This window comes from Pleurodeles waltl, chromosome 1_2, assembly GCF_031143425.1.
Source record: "Pleurodeles waltl isolate 20211129_DDA chromosome 1_2, aPleWal1.hap1.20221129, whole genome shotgun sequence".
Taxonomy (NCBI): domain Eukaryota; kingdom Metazoa; phylum Chordata; class Amphibia; order Caudata; family Salamandridae; genus Pleurodeles; species Pleurodeles waltl.
The window spans coordinates 1,230,166,244-1,230,185,629 of NC_090437.1; the positions used below are offsets into that span (position 1 = coordinate 1,230,166,244).

The 19,386-nt window shown below is 50.6% G+C and overlaps 1 protein-coding gene across 1 annotated transcript in view; it reads left to right on the plus strand.

Annotated features, from left to right (window-relative positions):
- PTCD3 (pentatricopeptide repeat domain 3) overlaps positions 1–19,386 on the plus strand; it is a 181,814-nt gene that overhangs the window by 134,236 nt on the left and 28,192 nt on the right. Inside the window, exons 16-17 of the mRNA XM_069204302.1 lie at positions 236–264; positions 413–519. Of these exons, the coding sequence (XP_069060403.1) occupies positions 236–264; positions 413–519 (136 nt within the window). The remainder of the gene's footprint in view (positions 1–235; positions 265–412; positions 520–19,386) is intronic.

Genomic DNA, 19,386 nt, shown 5'->3' on the forward strand with positions numbered 1-19,386 from the left:
TTCTACCCTTCATGATATTACAAACTGAACTGAAGATTGCACCCAGACTTCTGCAGCGCCTTCCCCTCCTTGCTGCTTGCTCTGCCCTAGCGCTCCTGCTGCATTCTAACAATCTCCTCCCCAATGGTAATGCATAGGAAAGTCGCCATTGCCGTCGCTAGAATTGTGGACATACAAATCAATGTAGCAGATTTGTTTCTCTGAAAATAATGTTACTTTATTTCCTTTCTTTTAGTGAATTTCTTTTCCAGTGCTATGAGAGTGGTAAGTTGTTTGTCATCTTTTGGTATTTACACAGGTTGCAGTTTATTTCTTTGAATGTGATTGCTGCATTGCTACACCTTGCTGTTGCTAGTGTTTGATATGTATGTCCTTTTTATCCCCGCTTGAATTTTTTTTTTCATTTGGTCAGTGCCTTGATCTTAAGGACATTGAACTTGCATACAGGCTACATGATCTAATGGAGACTGGTGACAACTGGAAACTTCTTGGGGACCAGTACCAGCAAACATCTTACTAGTAAGTTTGGTAAAAAGACATTTCTTAAAGGAAAAACTCCTGATATGTTTTAATCCCGTCAGTTTGAGATGTAGCTATTGACTGTTTCTAGGTATGTTATCTGAAAGGAAAATCACCAAGATAAAACTGCTTAATCAATTGCTGTTCTGAATCAGTTTACAAGATGTGGAGGGACAAGGAAACAGCATTCGCAGTTGGCTCCGGGGCTACCAGGGCACACTGCTGTAAAATAGCATCATTTTCGTCAGGAAGGGCTGCACCTCCCTTCCCCTGCCTGTGATAGTTTCATTTTCTTACCTGTATGCGCAATGCTGTTTGCACTGCCAGAGTCAGCAGATAATGGCATTTTGTTGTTTGTTTCTGTATGGTCACATCATAAATCATGCCAACACCTTTCTGTCTAGTTTACCCAGTTGTGATCATTATTAAACAGTCTTGGGATTTTGCACCACTCCCTGACTGGTTCAGTCTGGGCTCACTTTAATGACACCATGCCACCTAGGAAATCTCACTTTGCTTTAAAGTTGCACTTTAAGGCATTGATGTCATTTAGGGGTTGCCAGGGGTTTCAGCTTCGACCTATGGCTTGCCTCTTGTGTCCCCTTGGCCCAGAGGTAGCAAAGCCAGTGTCAGGAACCCAGGAGCATCTCATCCTTAGGCACCTTGTTTGGGGCTTCAATATCCTTGTTTTTGACAAATTCTATTATTACACTGATAGTGAATAATAATAGCATATTATTCACCATCAGTGTAACAAAACATGGAGTACATTTACCTGGAATATGCCCCCCCCTGCCAGCAGAGGTAAGTAAAACAATGATTTCAAATGTGTGTTGTGTGCCTGAATAATGCAGGTGAGTGTGTGTTTATGTGAGTGTGTGTATGTGTGATTATGTGTTTATGTATGTGAATGAACAGAAAGTTCAAATGGCATTCTGCTACTCCTGTCCTTTTGATGAATTGAGGTTCATGGTGCTAAGAACACTGTAAAGCACAGTCTTAAAACTCTTGTCCTGTAGTAACTCTGATGTTGATATCTTCTGATTGTGTTTTTTTTTTTAAATGTAATTGTTATATGTTCATTATTCTTGGAAAGACCTCCATCAGGTCTGTAACATTCATTTGCTGTTTATTCACACCGAAGATAACTAAGGTGTGTAGATATTCTAGTTGCAAAAACACTGTTCGACCATGTTGTGAGCACATTACCCCAGTATTGCTCAGAAGTGCTCTACAGCGTCACTGCAAGTAGTGTCTGAAGAGAAATATGAAGGCACTCAAGGCTGCTGGGTGGCACAAAGGCATATCTTGTAGTGAAACTCCGAGTTTATAATTTCATTGTGTTTTGCTTAGCACAGCTTGAGATGTAATATTGCTTATGGTGATGGAAATGAATTTATGAAGAAGTAATTTGATATACTTTGAAGCCTATCTGATAGAGACATCTAGCTACAGATTCCGTGCCTTAGAATTGTCCTTTGGCGTCACACTGGGTCTGGAAATTTCTTGTGAGCAGTACCCATGCTTGCGGGTAGGTGGCGTTGTTTGACTCAGCATGGCATAATTTGAGCTGTGCCTGTATAGGTGCCACCCCAGCGCACAGATGTCAGTTCCTTTCTTTCTGTGCTTATCAGCTCCGATCCGGTGAAGAGCTACCCCAAGGCTTTTTTGACGGATTATTTTTCAATGTTTTGTTGACTAATGTTTTTGAGACTGTCTCCTGGTATGGCAGGGATGTCGACAAGGAAGGCTGGTTTCAAGCCCTGTGGGGCTTGTCACCGACAAATATTGGTGACAGACCCACATCTTGTCTGTCTTGGGTACCTTGAGCGCGACCGTGACACCAAGACCTGTGTCGATTGGCACATGTTGGCAGTTCCACTGCTGACATCCTTGGTGGCACATTCCTCGTACTCATCCCAGAGTCTGATACGGAGCCGGATGGGCGTCGTCCAGCTGACGTGCTGACTGGGGGCAGACTACCAAGGCCGGAGCGTGTGCTCCATTCCTTTGGACTAGGATTTGAGGATGACTGGGAGGGGTTACTGAACCCTGATGAAAGCCAGACCCTAGATGTCACGGAGGACACCAGGTGCGAGTATCCGGCGCATACTAGTGGACTGGCTAGGTACCAAGACACTGGCTTGGATTCTTTCCCTACCGTGGCTACAGAGGAAGGAGCCTCATTCGCTATGGTGGTGAGGAGGGCAGCTAACATCCTAGACTTTCAGATACCCACTGTGGCTTGACTAAGGCAAATGCCTTGGCTGAGGTAGCCACCACATCCGAACCAGTCTCCCTGTCTAAAACAATCCATTAGGGATGTCCTACCTAGGGCCTGGTCCAAGCTCTGAACAAGAACTCCTTTGAATAGGTCAATTGCCTGCCTCCATCGCCCTGCCACAGGGGAGCCAGGTTTCCAAGAGGCTGGATACCTTTGGGAAGTAGATGTTCTCTTCTGCCAGCCTGGCAATGTGGTTGGTGAAGACCACATGCCTTTTGGGCCGATACTGCACTCGCTCTGGGACTCCATTGCGCAGGCGCTGCCGATGGTCTCTAAGGAGACCCAAGCCATACTCTTACAGCTTTTGATAAGAGAGACATTGTTAATCTATCGCATACCCTGTGGGCTGACTAGGACAGACTCGCTGGGCAGAGTGGTTTCCCCTTTGATGACCCTGCGACACCCAGGGCATCTGTTTTTTGTGGGGGTGTCTGGGCCCAACTCATGGAAATGCCCTTTGATGGCTCCAATTTCTTCGGAGACCAGGCAAACTCTGCGCTAGAGCACTTGAGGGCCAGGTCCTTGTGCCTTTCCATTGCTACTCGCCAACCAATGTCCTCTATCAACTACTTGACAGATCAAATTTTGTAGGAATATGAGTGTGCAACACATGTAGGGAAATTGGAAGGTTTGTCATAAAGACAAACGGGTGTGTCATTCTCTCCCACAGATCCTGCCACTGTGCCAACAGACTTCTCAGTCTTTGCGTAGCCGAGGACACTGCACCCACAGGCCTCATGGGTCAAATAGAGGTCTGGGGCTAAATCCATAGTTAGTTTTTTTTTGCTTGCCATGCCATACCAGTTTGGACTAAGGCACGTGCAGATCAGTCTTGACCCTGTTCTCCCTGGGAACAGTCCTGCCCGAACTGCCAGGCCAGGTTCTCCCTGGACTGGAAACAAGCATCCTGGGATCGGTTTCGGGGGTGTCAGTCGTCATCAGCCTGGCTAGCTTGAATCTGTTGGCATAGGTAGGATGGACATTCTGGCTCTGTTTTACTCCAGGCCGCCACTCCTTATGTTCAATTCCTACCAGTATGGAAAATATGCAACTCATACACCCTGTAGCCTTCATTTCCTATACACTTATATACACACTTATGAATCAGTCTTTGTTTAATATGTGTTTGTGTGTGTGATGCAAAGTGCTCCAACACCCTACATTAGGAAGAGTAGCACTATATAAAAATAAAAAAAAATCAAATATGGGAGGGTGGGAGATGAAGGGCATCGTAGGAAGTTGTTAGTGAGGAAATCCATGGAAAAGGTGGTGATTGTGGGAGTGTCAACAAACTCCAACGTACCAGGGGCCATTAGCTCTAAAGCCACCCATGGATTGATAAAGTATGTATATAGAACCAAGCTAAACTGAAATGTTTGAAATGCTCTGTAAATGTGAAGGAATTTGAAACAGGAGGCTAAAAATTAAGTTGATATCCTTAGCGTAACGCTCGGAAACAGCACAAGTACTTCAAACAGTAGTATGGATGGCTCATAATTTGTGTGGTTTTTTTTTGTATTTTTTTTTTTTTTTTTATAAATATATTCTTGTTTCTGTAGTTGTGTATTTTGTTGAGGTTCACATCCTAGAAAGTGTTTAGGCAGTGGTCCCCAGCTTTCACTAGTGATTAAGTGGGGGTCCACGGAAGTCAAAAGGTTGGGAATCACTGCTCTTGCTTTGTGACTGACTGTTGAAGGCAGACACGCCCCAGGCAGTCATCTCCCACCTCCAGACTATGGCAGACCTCCTGCACTCACTGGGGTTCACTAGCAACGTGCCCAAGTCACACCTGATCTGTTCTCAGATGCGCCCTTTCATCAAAGCTGTTCTGGACCCTGTGCAGTTTCAGGCTTATCCTCCAAAGCGGCAAGTTCAGGCTATTAAGGCTATGATACCGATGTTATCTATCCTGGATTTCATTAAGACTAACTCTGAGGCTGCTGGGCCTCATGGCCTCCTGTATCCTGCTTGTGACGCATGCCCATTGGCATACGCAGGCTCTGCAGTGGGACCAGACGTTCTAGTAGGTGCAGCATCAGGGGACTCTATCTGACATGATCCAGATCTCAGAGGGGACTGCAAAGATCTGCAGTGGTGGTTGATGAACCATGATTGGGTCAGCGACAACACCCTGTCCTTTCTCCAACCAATCTCACAGTAGTGACGGACGTGTCACTCTTGGACTGGGTTAGCCATCTAGTTACATTTCCAGGTATGCACATCTCCAGAGAATGCTCCGTGGATAAATTGGTACGGGACACATGCTTACGGTTTTCTGCTTGATCAACTATCAGTATGCAAAAAGGTCAGGTTTCTAGGACAGTGGACTTCATTGCTCCAGTGCAAGCTTGTTGTCCATGGTTATCCTTTCTGTTTGGGAAGTCAGTATATCTGTTCTGCTTACCAAACGAGGTAGCCTCACTAAGCTGTGAGGAGGAGGCGCTCCAACATGCAGATCCGGTTGCAAAATGTAGTGATCTTGACCCCCCAATCTTTGAACTTGACTCATCCCACCAAGTCTACTTTCAGCACTACTTGTGACTTAAACAAGGTGCTAACCACACTGTGGGACCAAGTTGCAACCAGTGTGATTGTGCACACTACAAATGTGACATGGAAAAGGTGGTGGTAGTAGCTCAGTAAGTTGTAGGCATTATCATTTGAAACATATTCACAAGTACTACACTTGTGATCATTCCAAGAGTTAACTTGTAAGGTGATGTTCTTGGTAGCTAAACATGGTTTCAAATCAACAGTACACAAAACAGTTATCAGTAGAAGAATCACAGCTACAAGTACATAGAGAGCATCTTTTGCACAGGAACTTTAAATAGTGTTTGTTCATTCAACATCAATTAGTCCATTTGACTGCTTACACTCCATTTAAAAAAAAATGTAAATTCACATAGTGGGCCAGCAAGATTTTAACATACACTTGATGTACTGTGAGCAATTATACAACATTCACCATACTAAACCAATCAGAATGCGTTGGAAGATGGCTCTGTACATACTCAATCAAAGTGAGATATAGTGTGCGCAGAGTCCAGGGATTCCCCAGAGGCTTAACAGAGGCTAAAGTAGATAATACTAATGCTCTCTTTGTGGTAGTGTGATCGAGCAGTTAGGCTTATCAGAGGGTAGTGCGTGCATTTGTTGTCCACACACAGAAAATAGAAGAAGCACACACTCAATGACTTAACTCCAGACCAATGGTTTTTATATTGCAAACATATATTTTCTTAGTTTATTTTTAGTACCACAAGATTCGAAAAATTGGCAAGAAGCTATTTTAAAAATGGAGACAGTGCAGTTTTCAAACAGTTCCTGGGGGGAAGAAATGTTAGGTCGGTTTACAGGTAAGTACAACACTTACAGTTTGTCTCCAGGTTTTAGGAAGTCCACCGGTTGGGGTTCAAGTTAACCCCAAACAACCACCACCAGCAACACTGGGCCGGCCGGGTGCAGAGGTCAGAGTAGAGCAAAGTTAACGTGGGCTCCTATGGAGACAGGAGGTACTCTGAATTTGGTCAGCCAGCAGGTAAGTACCCGCGACTCGCAGGGCAGACCGGGGGGATTAGAAGAGCACTGGAGGAGCCACAAGTAGGCACCAAACACACACCCTCAGCAGCACAGAGGTGGCAGGGTGCAAACAGGACGTCAGGTTTCCACTGCTGGTCTATGAGGAGACCCCAGGTCGCTCAGAGGTCTCAGACGAGGTCTAGGGGGGTGTCTCGAGCACACCACCGGTAAGACAGGGAGGAGGGCCACCTGCTGAACAATGAGGCACCGGAGGTCTTGTTCTCCAAGGCCTAGGGGTTGCGGGTATAGTGTGTTCTTAGGCGTCAGATATCTTTGTCCAGAGCTTCGCGGTCTGAGGGGGTCCTCAGGATTCCCTCTGCAGGCGTCATCGTGGAGGGGTGAAGAGGTCAACCCAGGGTGGGCACTTGCTCGCAATCGCCAGGGGACCCTCTCTTGCTGGGTGGAACACCTGACACGGGCCATGGGTGTCTGGTGCACAGGGGTCAAGACATCCCGCATCTGGAGTGAGGTGGGAGTCCTTAGTTGTAGGTTTTTTCAGGCAGAGCCGCTGTCTTCTGGAGTTCTTGGCCCTTTTGGGTGCAGGGCAGTCCTCTGGAGTTGGCAGAGGTCACTGGGTCTGCTGGATGCGTCACTGGTCTTTTTGCAGCTTTTTTTAAGCTGGAGATCGGCCCGTAGAGATGGGACCAAAGCATTTGTTGTCTTCCTTCTTCTCTGCTGGGGGTTTAATCTTGGCAGTCCTTCTTCTTGTAGGTTGCCAGGAATCTGGTGAGTTGGGTTCAGGGAAGACCTTAATTACAAGATTTAGATGCGTCAGAAGGCTATGGCTACTGTCCCTGAGAGTGGCTATACCCTCCGTGTGTCCACTCCCTTTGGGGAGGGTGGCACATTCCTATCTCTATTGGTCCCTGTCCTCCAAACCAAGATGGAGGATTCTGCAGGGAGGGGAGGGGGTCACTTCAGCTCTGGACACCTTAGGGGTGGTCCCAGCTGAAGTGGTCACTTCTCCTTGTTTTCTTAAGTTTCCTGCTGAACTTGCCACCAAATGTGGGGCTTTGTCTGGGGGGCAGACATCTCCAGTAGCTGGGGTGCCCTGGGGTACTGTAACACGAGGCCTAAGCCTATGAGGCTCTCCTCCAGGTGTTACAGTTCCTGCAGGGGGAGGTGTGAAGCACCTCCTCCCAGAGCAGGCTTTCTTTCTGGCAGCAGAGAGCACGAAGGGCCTCACCCCATGAGGTCAGAAACTGGTCTGCTGGTGGCAGGCTGGCACAGACCAGCCAGCATTGCACTAGAGGATTTGGTAAACTACAGGGAGCCTCTCTAAGATGCCCTCTGTGTGCATTTTTTTTATTTTTTTATTTATAAATCCCACACTGGCATCAGTGGGGGTTTGTGCTGAGAAGTTTGATACCAAACTCCCCAGTATTCAGTTAAGCCATTATGGGGCTGTGAAGTTCGAAATGTCAAACTCCCAGACTGTATACTTAATATGGCCACACTGCACTTACAATGTCTAAGAATACACTTAGACACTGTAGGGGCGTATTGCGCATGCAGCTAGGCCCTCACCTGTGGTATAGTGCACCCTGCCTTAGGGCTTAAAGGCCTGCTAGAGGGGTGACTTACCTATGCCACAGGCAGTATTTTGTGTGCATGGCACCCTGAGGGGGATGCCATGTCTACTTTGCCTTTTTCTCCCCACCATCACATGCGATCTGCAATGGCAGTGTGCATGTGTTAGGTGAGGGGTCCGTCAGGGTGGCACAACACATGCTGCAGCCCTCAGGGACCCTCCTTGGTCACAGGACCCTTGGTACCACCCGTAGCTTTTACAAGGGACTTATCTGTATGCCAGAGGTGTGCCAATTGTTGAAACAAAGATACATTTTTAGGGAAAGAACACCGTCCGCATCAATATCAGGCATAAAGTGTGTGTGTGTGTGTGTGTGTGTGTGTGGTAGGTTTAACTGCAACAAGGGCCAGTTTCCTACAGAATGACAAAATAACTTGTTACTTTTGAACAACCTGATCAATGCAAGATCATTTCTGAAGCAGGGATTGCTAGATGTATTGTTTAGTGCATTCAGAACCGTTTTACAAGAGGAAAAAAAAAACACTTAAAGGCAGAAGTGCACATTCCATTTTGACTCTTCACACATTGGCAAGACGCTGGTATGTGACTATGCATGCCATAAAATAACCACAGGAGGATCTAACCGTTCTGAAGACTATTTGCTTCTTTGTACTGCTTGGGAATCTATGCACTACTCTGATGATGAGTTGCAGTCTGCAGCAGCATGTGACCCTTCCTTCTCCCAATTAGAAAGCATGAAGCAGAACTCACATCGCAATGTCTTACAGTGATTCTTAATGTGCAGACACTGACTCCTAATCTGATGGGGCAAACATAATCTGAGATAGTCTGTGCACCTGTGCATTGTGGGTTTCAGGTAACATGGCTGCAAGTCGTTTGCCGCATTCATTTTTATATACCGTAACAACCTTCCAGTGTAATGAGATTTAGTCTTGCACATTATGTTATAATTGTGCTGGAGGCTGGTTATTGTTTGAATTCCTTGTGAGGAACCCATGAGTCGGTCTGCAATGGCTGCGGATGAATGGGGATGTTGTGCATGCGTGGCCACTCACACTGTGATTTCTGATGGATACACCTACCTGTGGATTCCTCAACTAAAGAATTCTCCCCTTGCGCCAGCCTTGATGAAAATTTCTTCTAGCTCTGCATGTCGACGATGACGTCACAATAGCCAGATTCCACGTGATGCCGTATGACGTCATCTAGGCAATAAGAAGCCCTCGTCGACGTGCAGACGTCAGTTCCCTTTTTTCTGTGCCTTCGAATAACGTTTTTTCTTCAAGGCTAGCAGAGAGCTACAGTTGCGCATCTGTAGTTACTATGTCGCAGCCAAGAAAATCTGGCTTTAAGCCTTGTAACCAGTGTTGGGGTCGGATGTCAGTCACTGACCCCCATGAAAATTGTATATGGTGCCTTAGTTCCGACCTTGACCCAAGGGTAGGTCGCTCCCCCTGCCGCTGCAGCTCCTCCAGCTCCTCCAGGTTCCTGAGTTCCTGAGACCCACATCACAGTAAGTACCCCCCACCTCCCAGCCCCTCACCCCTGCCCGCGCTACTCACCCTCTCTCCTGCTCCTTTTCTTCTTTTCTCCTTCTCTGTTCTTCCTCCTCGCTCCTCGTCTGTAATCTTCTTCTGTACTCTTCTTCTCCCCGTCTTCTCTCTTCTTCTGTGTGCTTCTCTGCCTCTCCTGTCGCCTCTTCTTCTTCATCTTCTTCTGAGGTCTTCTGCCTTCTGTTCCTCGTCTTCCGTATCTTCATCTGTGATCTTCTGCTCTTCTGTGATCTTCTGCTCCTCTGTGTTCCTCTGGTCTCCTGCTCTTCTGTTCTTCCGGCCCTCTGTTCTCCTGTTCTCCTGTTCTTCAATCTTCTGCCTTCGGCTCTTCTGCCTCCTCCGCCCTCTTCTCCCCCCGCCTGCCCTCCTGCTCCTGCCTCATCCCCCTCCCTCACTCGCCTCCCCCTCTCTATCACCCCTTTCTAACCCGTTCGCTATCTACCTCCCTCACTCCTCCTGTCTACCTATCTCTCTATCTATCTATTTCCCTATCTATTGATTTCTCTATCTATCTATTTTCTCTATCTATTTCTCTATCTCTCCCCCCCTCCCGCCACCCCCTCTATTACCTATCTTCCTATCCTCTCACTCTACCTCTCACCCACCTCTACAACCCCCCCTCCCCTATCTTCACAACCCTACTCCTATCTCTCTCCCTAATCTCCTAAACCTCCTAACACTCACCCCCCTCCACCCTTAAACCCCTCTCCCCCAGCTCTTCTCACTCTACCTGTCCCCTCCCTCACGCTTTCCCGCCGCGACCTCCTGCACGCCCCCAGCTCCCATTCGCCCCCAGCTGACACCCCCCCCCCCCCCACCTCATATGGCGGCTGCTGCGCGACAGTGGTAGAGACCCTTGACCCAAGGGTAGGTCGCTCCCCCTGCCGCTGCAGCTCCTCCAGGTTCCTGAGTTCCTGAGACCCACCTCACAGTAAGTACCCCCCACCTCCCAGCCCCTCGCCCCTGCCCCGCGCTACTCACCCTCTCTCCTGCTCCTGCTTCTTTTCTTCTTTTCTCCTTCTCTGTTCTTCCTCCTCGCATGTAATCTTCTTCTGTACTCTTCTTCTCCCCGTCTTCTCTCTTCTTCTGTGTGCTTCTCTGCCTCTCCTGTCGCCTCTCTTCTTCATCTTCTTCTGAGGTCTTCTGCCTTCTGTTCCTCGTCTTCCGTATCTTCATCTGTGATCTTCTGCTCTTCTGTGATCTTCTGCTCCTCTGTGTTCCTCTGGTCTCCTGCTCTTCTGGCCCTCTGTTCTCCTGTTCTTCTGTTCTTCTGTTCGTCTTTTCTTCTGTTCTTCCGGTCTTCTGTTCTTCTGTCTTCAATCTTCTGCCTTCGGCTCTTCTGCCTCCTCCGCATTCTTCCCCCGCGCCTGTCCTCCTGCTCCTGCCTCATCCCCCTCCCTCACTCGCCTCTCCCTCTCTATCATCCCTTTCTAACCCGTTCGCTATCTACCTCCCTCACTCCTCCTATATACCTATCTCTCTATCTATCTATTTCCCTATCTATCGATTTCTCTATCTATTTTCTCTATCTATTTCTCTATCTCTCCCCCCTCCCCCTCTATTACCTATCTTCCTATCCTCTCACTCTACCTCTCACCCTCACCCACCTCTACAACCCCCCCTCCCCTATCTTCACAACCCTACTCCTATCTCTCTCCCTAATCTCCTAAACCTCCTAACACTCACCCCCTCCACCCTTAAACCCCCCTCCCTCGCGCTTCCCGCCGCAACCTCCTGCACGCCCCGCCACCCAGCTCCTATTCGCCCCCAGCTGACCCCTCTCCCCCCCTCCTACCTCATATGGAGGCCGCTGCGCGACTGTCCAGCGGGCGCGCCAGAGGCAAGCCCGTCTGCGCCCGCGCCCAGCGCCACAACCCCTGGTCCCCAGCTCTCCCAAGCCCCGCTACGACTCCGCCACCCTCCACGCCCTCAACCCAGGGCGCTCCAACACCTGCTTCCAAGCTCACCCCAAACGCACCCATGGACCCTTCGCCTGCAACTCCTGCAAACGCATCTTCCACCACGCAACTACCACAAGCACAAGCCCACGCGCCATCAACCACCTCAAGTGCATCCTGGTCAACGCTCGCTCCGTCCACAAACACGCCGTTGAACTCTGGGACCTCCTGGACTCCACAGCTCCGGACGTCGCCTTCATCACGGAGACCTGGATGAACGCCTCCTCTGCTCCAGGCATCGCCACCGCCATCCCCGAAGGCTACAAGATCTCCAGAAAAGACCGCACCAACCAAGTAGGAGGAGGTATCGCCATCATCTTCAAAGACTCCATCAGCGTCACCACCTCCACCGAAGACACCCCTCTCGCCGCTGAACACCTGCATTTTCAGATTCGCACCGACCCGAGGACCACCCTCCGAGGATCCCTCGTCTACCGTCCTCCCGGACCACGCGCCCTTTTCAGCGACGCCATCGCCGACTTCATCTCCCCGCACGCCCTCGCCTCACCGGACTACATCCTCCTAGGCGACCTCAATTTCCATCTGGAACAAAACAACAACCCCAACACCACCACCCTGCTCGACAACCTTGCCAACCTCGGCCTCAAACAACTGGTGAACACCGCCACCCACATCGCCGGACACCCGCTCGACCCTATCTTCTCCGCCAGCAAACACGTCTTCTTTAGCCACACCTCCGCTCTACACTGGACCGACCACAGCTGTGTCCACTTCACATTCCGACGCGAGACCCGCCACCTCCGCACTCAACCCATCCCACGTCGACAGTGGAACAAGATCCCCGAAGAGCAACTCTTCTCCGCACTCGCCACCAACCAACCCACCCTCACCACCGACCCCAACGACACAGCCCTCAACCTCACAAACTGGATCTCCAACTGCGCAGACAACCTTGCTCCCCTCAAACGCACGCATCAACAGACCAACACCAAAAAACCTCTCTGGTTCTCTGACACCCTCAAAGAATCAAAGAAAACTTGTTGCGCCCTTGAGAAGGCCTGGCGCAAGGACCACACCGCTGACAAAATGACCGCCCTCAAGAACGCTACCCGCGAACACCACCACCTGATCCGTGCTGCCAAAAGGAACTTTTTCACCGACAGACTAGACAAAAACAGCCACAACAGCAGAGAACTCTTCAGCATCGTCAAGGAGTTCTCCAACCCCAGCGCCAACACCGTCACGCCCTCACAGGATTTGTGCGAATCCCTCGCCACTTTCTTCCATCGCAAGATCAGCGACCTCCACGACAGCTTCGGACACCAGACCCAACCAAACACCACCGAACCCGCACCCCCAGCCATCACCCTCAACAACTGGACCCACATCAACACGGAAGAAACCAAATCCATCATGAACTCTATCCACTCCAGCGCCCCTTCGGACCCCTGCCCTCACTTCATCTTTAACAAAGCCGACGACATCATCGCCCCGCACCTCCAGACCGTCATCAACTCTTCTTTTTCTTCTGCTACCTTCCCCGAATGCTGGAAACACGCCGAAGTCAACGCCCTACTAAAGAAACCTACGGCTGACCCGAGCGACCTGAAAAACGTCCGCCCCATCTCTCTTCTGCCTTTCCCAGCCAAGGTAATAGAGAAGACCGTCAACAAACAGCTGACCACCTTCCTGGAAAACAACAACCTGCTCGACCCTTCACAAACCGGATTCCGAACCAAGCACAGCACAGAAACCGCCCTCATCTCAGTCACAGATGACATCAGAACCCTGATGGACAACGGTGAAACAGTCGCCCTCATTCTCCTCGACCTCTCGGCTGCCTTTGACACCGTCTGTCACCGCACCCTAATCACCCGCCTCCGCTCCACCGGGATCCAAGGCCAGGCCCTGGACTGGATCGCCTCCTTCCTCGCAAACTGTTCCCAAAGAGTTTACCTCCCTCCGTTTCGCTCAGAACCCACTGAGATCATCTGCGGCGTACCTCAAGGCTCATCACTCAGCCAGACACTCTTCAATGTCTACATGAGCCCCCTCGCCAACATCGTATGCAAGCACGACATCATCACCACCTCCTACGCCGACGACACCCAACTTATACTCTCCCTCACCAAGGACCCTGCCAGCGCCAAGACCAACCTACAAGAGGGTATGAAGGACGTCGCAGATTGGATGAGGCTCAGCCGCCTAAAGCTGAACTCTGAAAAAACAGAAGTCCTCATCCTCGGCAACATCCCGTCCGCCTGGGACGACTCCTGGTGGCCTACGGCCCTCGGCACCGCACCGACCCCCACAGACCACGCCCGCAACCTCGGCTTCATCTTGGACCCTCTTCTCACCATGACCAAGCAAGTCAACGCCGTGTCCTCCGCCTGCTTCCTCACCCTCCGCATGCTCTGCAAGATCTTCCGCTGGATCCCCGCCGACACCAGAAAAACCGTGACCCACGCCCTCGTCACGAGCCGCCTGGACTACGGCAACACCCTCTACGCCGGGACCACAGCCAAACTCCAAAATCGCCTGCAACGCATTCAAAACGCCTCGGCCCGCCTCATCCTCTACGTACCCCGCAACAGCCACATCTCCGCACACCTGAGACACCTGCATTGGCTCCCAGTCAGCAAAAGGATCACCTTTCGACTACTCACCCACGCACACAAAGCCCTCCACAACAAGGGACCAGAATACCTCAACAGACGCCTCAGCTTCTACGTCCCCACCCGCCTCCTCCGCTCCTCTGGCCTCGCACTTGCTGCCGTCCCTCGCATCTGCCGCTCCACGGCCGGTGGGAGATCTTTCTCCTTCCTGGCGGCCAAGACCTGGAACTCCCTCCCCACCAGCCTCAGGACCACTCCGCTTTCCAGAGACTCCTAAAAACCTGGCTATTCGAGCAGCAGTAACCCCCCCTTTCCCCTAGCGCCTTGAGACCCGCACGGGTGAGTAGCGCGCTTTATAAATGTTAATGATTTTATTTGATTTGATGAGGTCTAGTCATGTGGTTTCTGCACTTAAGGAAAGAGAGGCTAAATTGTTCCTGGCCCGTTCCAAGAAGAGGAAGGAAAGGCGGCATCGGAGGGAGTCCTCTTCGAGGACTCCTCATCGTCATGGAGACTCTCGGCACCGTCACGACTCTCAGCGCCGATCAAGTAGAGGTCGGTCCAGGTCCAGATCTGCATCTCCATCAGCTTGGTGCCGTCCGATGTGGGAGATTAGCCCGACTGTCACTCCTCCGCCTCCTACGACTCCGGCTTCACCTTTGTCAGTGTTTGAAGTCGAGCCTCTTCAAGAACCGGCTGCTTCTCCGGAGCAGGAGTTGCCTGGGCCATCATCGGCTTCTATGCCGTCGCCGACACCGCAAACATATCCAGCTTTCCCGGCGCCGGGTACGGATCCTGCGGCATTTTTAAATGCCATGGTCAATATCTTTTCCACCATGGCGCCTGGTGGAGGGCATGCGGGTCCGTCGGGCCCTTTAGCTTTTAATTTGGGTGCTCCGACTCCTTACAAGCCGACGCCCTTCATGCCATTTTTGCCTTCTGGAGCCGCTCCACGGATCCAGTCCACTGTCAAGGTGCCTGTGGCACCGGAGGGTCCGGCGTCGGATGAATCCGAAGAACGGCGCCGGCGAAGATCTTCGGCGTCGGCCGACGCCTTATCGACGCCGGGTCTCGAAACCAGACTCTGGTCCAGACAACTAGCTTAGCGCCTCCTGGACGAGGAGGAATATAGCAGGCAGCATCTGGAGGAAGGTGAAATCTTAAAGCCTTTGGGCGATTTTCAGGGTCTGGACACTGCAAGTGGTATTGACACTTCCCCTGAATGGGATTTGGCTTCCCCTGGGGAGTATACTGAAGAGGCTGCATCTTTTCATGCAGTAATAAGGAAGTGTAGGAAGTTGGCTCTGTATGTGCTATTTCAAAGTAAGGAATAGCATGCACAGAGTCCAAGGGTTCCCCTTAGAGGTAAAATAGTGGTAAAAAGAGATAATACTAATGCTCTATTTTGTGGTAGTGTGGTCGAGCAGTAGGCTTATCCAAGGAGTAGTGTTAAGCATTTGTTGTACATACACATAGACAATAAATGAGGTACACACACTCGGAGACAAATCCAGCCAATAGGTTTTGTTATAGAAAAATATCTTTTCTTAGTTTATTTTAAGAACCACAGGTTCAAATTTAACATGTAATATCTTGTTTGAAAGGTATTGCAGGTAAGTACATTAGGAACTTTGAATCATTTCAATTGCATGTATACTTTTCAAGTTATTCACAAATAGCTATTTTAAAAGTGGACACTTGGTGCAATTTTCACAGTTCCTGGGGGAGGTAAGTTTTTGTTAGTTTTACCAGGTAAGTACGACACTTACTGGGTTCAGTTCTTGGTCCAAGGTAGCCCACTGTTGGGGGTTCAGAGCAACCCCAAAGTTACCACACCAGCAGCTCAGGGCCGGTCAGGTGCAGAGTTCAAAGTGGTGCCCAAAACGCATAGGCTTCAATGGAGAGAAGGGGGTGCCCCGGTTCCAGTCTGCCAGCAGGTAAGTACCCGCGTCTTCGGAGGGCAGACCAGGGGGGTTTTGTAGGGCACCGGGGGGGACACAAGCCCACACAGAAATTTCACCCTCAGCGGCGCGGGGGCGGCCGGGTGCAGTGTTAGAACAAGCGTCGGGTTCGCAATAGAAGTCAATGAGAGATCAAGGGATCTCTTCAGCGCTGCAGGCAGGCAAGGGGGGGCTTCCTCGGGGAAACCTCCACTTGGGCAAGGGAGAGGGACTCCTGGGGGTCACTTCTGCAGTGAAAGTCCGGTCCTTTAGGTCCTGGGGGCTGCGGGTGCAGGGTCTTTTCCAGGCGTCGGGACTTAGGTTTCAGAGAGTCGCGGTCAGGGGAAGCCTCGGGATTCCCTCTGCAGGCGGCGCTGTGGGGGCTCAGGGGGGACAGGTTTTGGTACTCACAGTCGTAGAGTAGTCCGGGGGTCCTCCCTGAGGTGTTGGTTGTCCACCAGCCGAGTCTGGGTTGCCGGGTGCAGTGTTGCAAGTCTCACGCTTCTTGCGGGGAGATTGCAGGGTTCTTTAAAGCTGCTCCTTTGGATAAAGTTGCAGTCTTTTTGGAGCAGGTCCGCTGTCCTCTGGAGTTTCTTGTCGTCGTCGAAGCAGGGCAGTCCTCAGAGGATTCAGAGGTCGCTGGTCCCTTTGGAAGGCGTCGCTGGAGCAGAGTTCTTTGGAAGGCAGGAGACAGGCCGGTGAGTTTCTGGAGCCAAGGCAGTTGTTGTCTTCTGGTCTTCCTCTGCAGGGGTTTTCAGCTAGGCAATCCTTCTTCTTGTTGTTGCAGGAATCTAAATCTTTAGGTTCAGGGAAGCCCTTAAATACTAAATTTAAGGGCGTGTTTAGGTCTGGGGGGTTAGTAGCCAATGGCTACTAGCCCTGAGGGTGGGTACACCCTCTTTGTGCCTCCTCCCAGGGGGAGGGGGTCACATCCCTAATCCTATTGGGGGAATCCTCCATCTGCAAGATGGAGGATTTCTAAAAGTTAGTCACCTCAGCTCAGGACACCTTAGGGGCTGTCCTGACTGGCCAGTGACTCCTCCTTGTTATTCTCATTATTTTCTCCGGCCTTGCCGCCAAAAGTGGGGGCCGGGGCCGGAGGGGGCGGGCAACTCCACTAGCTGGAGTGTCCTGCGGTGCTGTGACAAAGGGGTGAGCCTTTGAGGCTCACCGCCAGGTGTTACAGCTCCTGCCTGGGGGAGGTGTTAGCATCTCCACCCAGTGCAGGCTTTGTTACTGGCCTCAGAGTGACAAAGGCACTCTCCCCATGAGGCCAGCAACATGTCTCTAGTGTGGCAGTCTGCTGGAACCAGTCAGCCTACACAGATAGTCGGTTAGGTTTCAGGGGGCACCTCTAAGGTGCCCTCTGTGGTGTATTTTTCAATAAAATGTACACTGGCATCAGTGTGCATTTATTGTGCTGAGAAGTTTGATACCAAACTTCCCAGTTTTCAGTGTAGCCATTATGGTGCTGTGGAGTTCGTGTAAAACAGACTCCCAGACCATATACTCTTATGGCTACCCTGCACTTACAATGTCTAAGGTTTTGCTTAGACACTGTAGGGGTACAGTGCTCATGCACTGGTACCCTCACCTATGGTATAGTGCACCCTGCCTTGGGGCTGTAAGGCCTGCTAGAGGGGTGTCTTACCTATACTGCATAGGCAGTGAGAGGCTGGCATGGCACCCTGAGGGGAGTGCCATGTCGACTTACTCATTTTGTTCTCACTAGCACACACAGGCTTGTAAGCAGTGTGTATGTGCTGAGTGAGGGGTCTCTAGGGTGGCATAATACATGCTGCAGCCCTTAGAGACCTTCCCTGGCATCAGGGCCCTTGGTACCAGGGGTACCAGTTACAAGGGACTTATCTGGATGCCAGGGTGTGCCAATTGTGGAATCAAAAGTACAGGTTAGGGAAAGAACACTGGTGCTGGGGCCTGGTTAGCAGGCCTCAGCACACTTTCAATTCAAAACATAGCATCAGCAAAGGCAAAAAGTCAGGGGGTAACCATGCCAAGGAGGCATTTCCTTACAGGAAGGCTGCAGACTTTTTAGATCTTCCTCTTCCGGCTGCTGAAGTGAAAAGAAACCTTTTGACGGAAGTGCTGCATCCGGCTTCGGTGGTGGCAGAGCCTCTCTTGCCCTTCAATGAGTCTCTCCTGGACCCCATCAATGACATTTGGAGGAAACCTGTGACTTCTACGGCTGTCAACAGGGCGGTAGCAAGGCGCTATCATGCGGCTCCAGGTGACCCGGACTTCCTCTCCAAACATCCAAATCCGGAGAGTTTGGTTGTTCAGGCTTTGTGCTCCTCCCGATCATCCCCCGGGACCCCTGCGGACAGGGAGTCAAAGAAAATGGACCATGCTGCAAAGAAGTACTTTTCGCCATGCAGTATGGCCTTGAAGTCGACAAATGCAACCTGCATTTTGGGACATTATATTCATGCCCTTATGGAGGAAGCAAAAGGTCATCCAAACTTGCCACAAGAGGTGGCGGCGGCGGCGACCCAGGTGATCCAGTCTGGGTTTGACACCTCAGACTCTGTGGCACGGGCTATGGGCACATCCATAGTATTGAGGTGTCCGGCTTGGCTGCGCTCATCATGCTTCTCTACGGATGTGCAGGCGACTCTTCTGGATCTGCCTTTTGATGGGGAAAAACTTTTTGGGACAAAGGCAGATTCTGCTCTTGAACGTTTCAAAGAGAGCAGAGCCACAGCGAGGTCGTTAGGACTTCAGGCAGCCACTTCCTCTACCTTTAGGTCATATAGGAAGTTTAGAGGTTTTGGACATGGCTTCTCCTTTCGTTGCAGGTTCCAGGCACCACAACAATGCCTTACAGATCCTTCAGGGGCAGGGGCAGAGTACGTACAAGAGGAGCTACCCAGCAGCACTCTGCCTCTTCCTCTTCCTCTTCCTCTTCCTCGGGAGGGGTGCAGCAGGCAAAGCAGCCTTAGTCCTCCACCACTCCCTGTTCATTTGTCTCCGATAGGGGGGAAACTTACCCAATTTCTTCCAATGTGGGAGTTTATAACATCAGACTCTTGGGTCATCGACATTGTGAAAAGAGTACGCTCTTCCCTTTCGGAAGTTCCCTCCTCCCTTCCCTCCCCGCCCATCCTTCTGTTCGGAAGACCATCTTCTGTTACTGCAACAGGAGGTGTTAACCCTATTGTCAAAAGGCGCAGTAGAGTTGGTTCCCGAGCAGGAGAGGGGTCAGGGCTGTTATTCAAGATACTTCCTGATCCTCAAAAAGGATGGTCGGTTGAGACCAATTCTGGACTGGAGGATTTTGAATTGGTTCCTCAGGCAGGAAAAGTTCAAAATGCTGACCCTTTCACAGGTTCTTTTGGTGTTGAACGAAGGAGATTGGATGGTGTCTGTCGATTTGCAGGATGCGTACTTCCATATTCCGATGG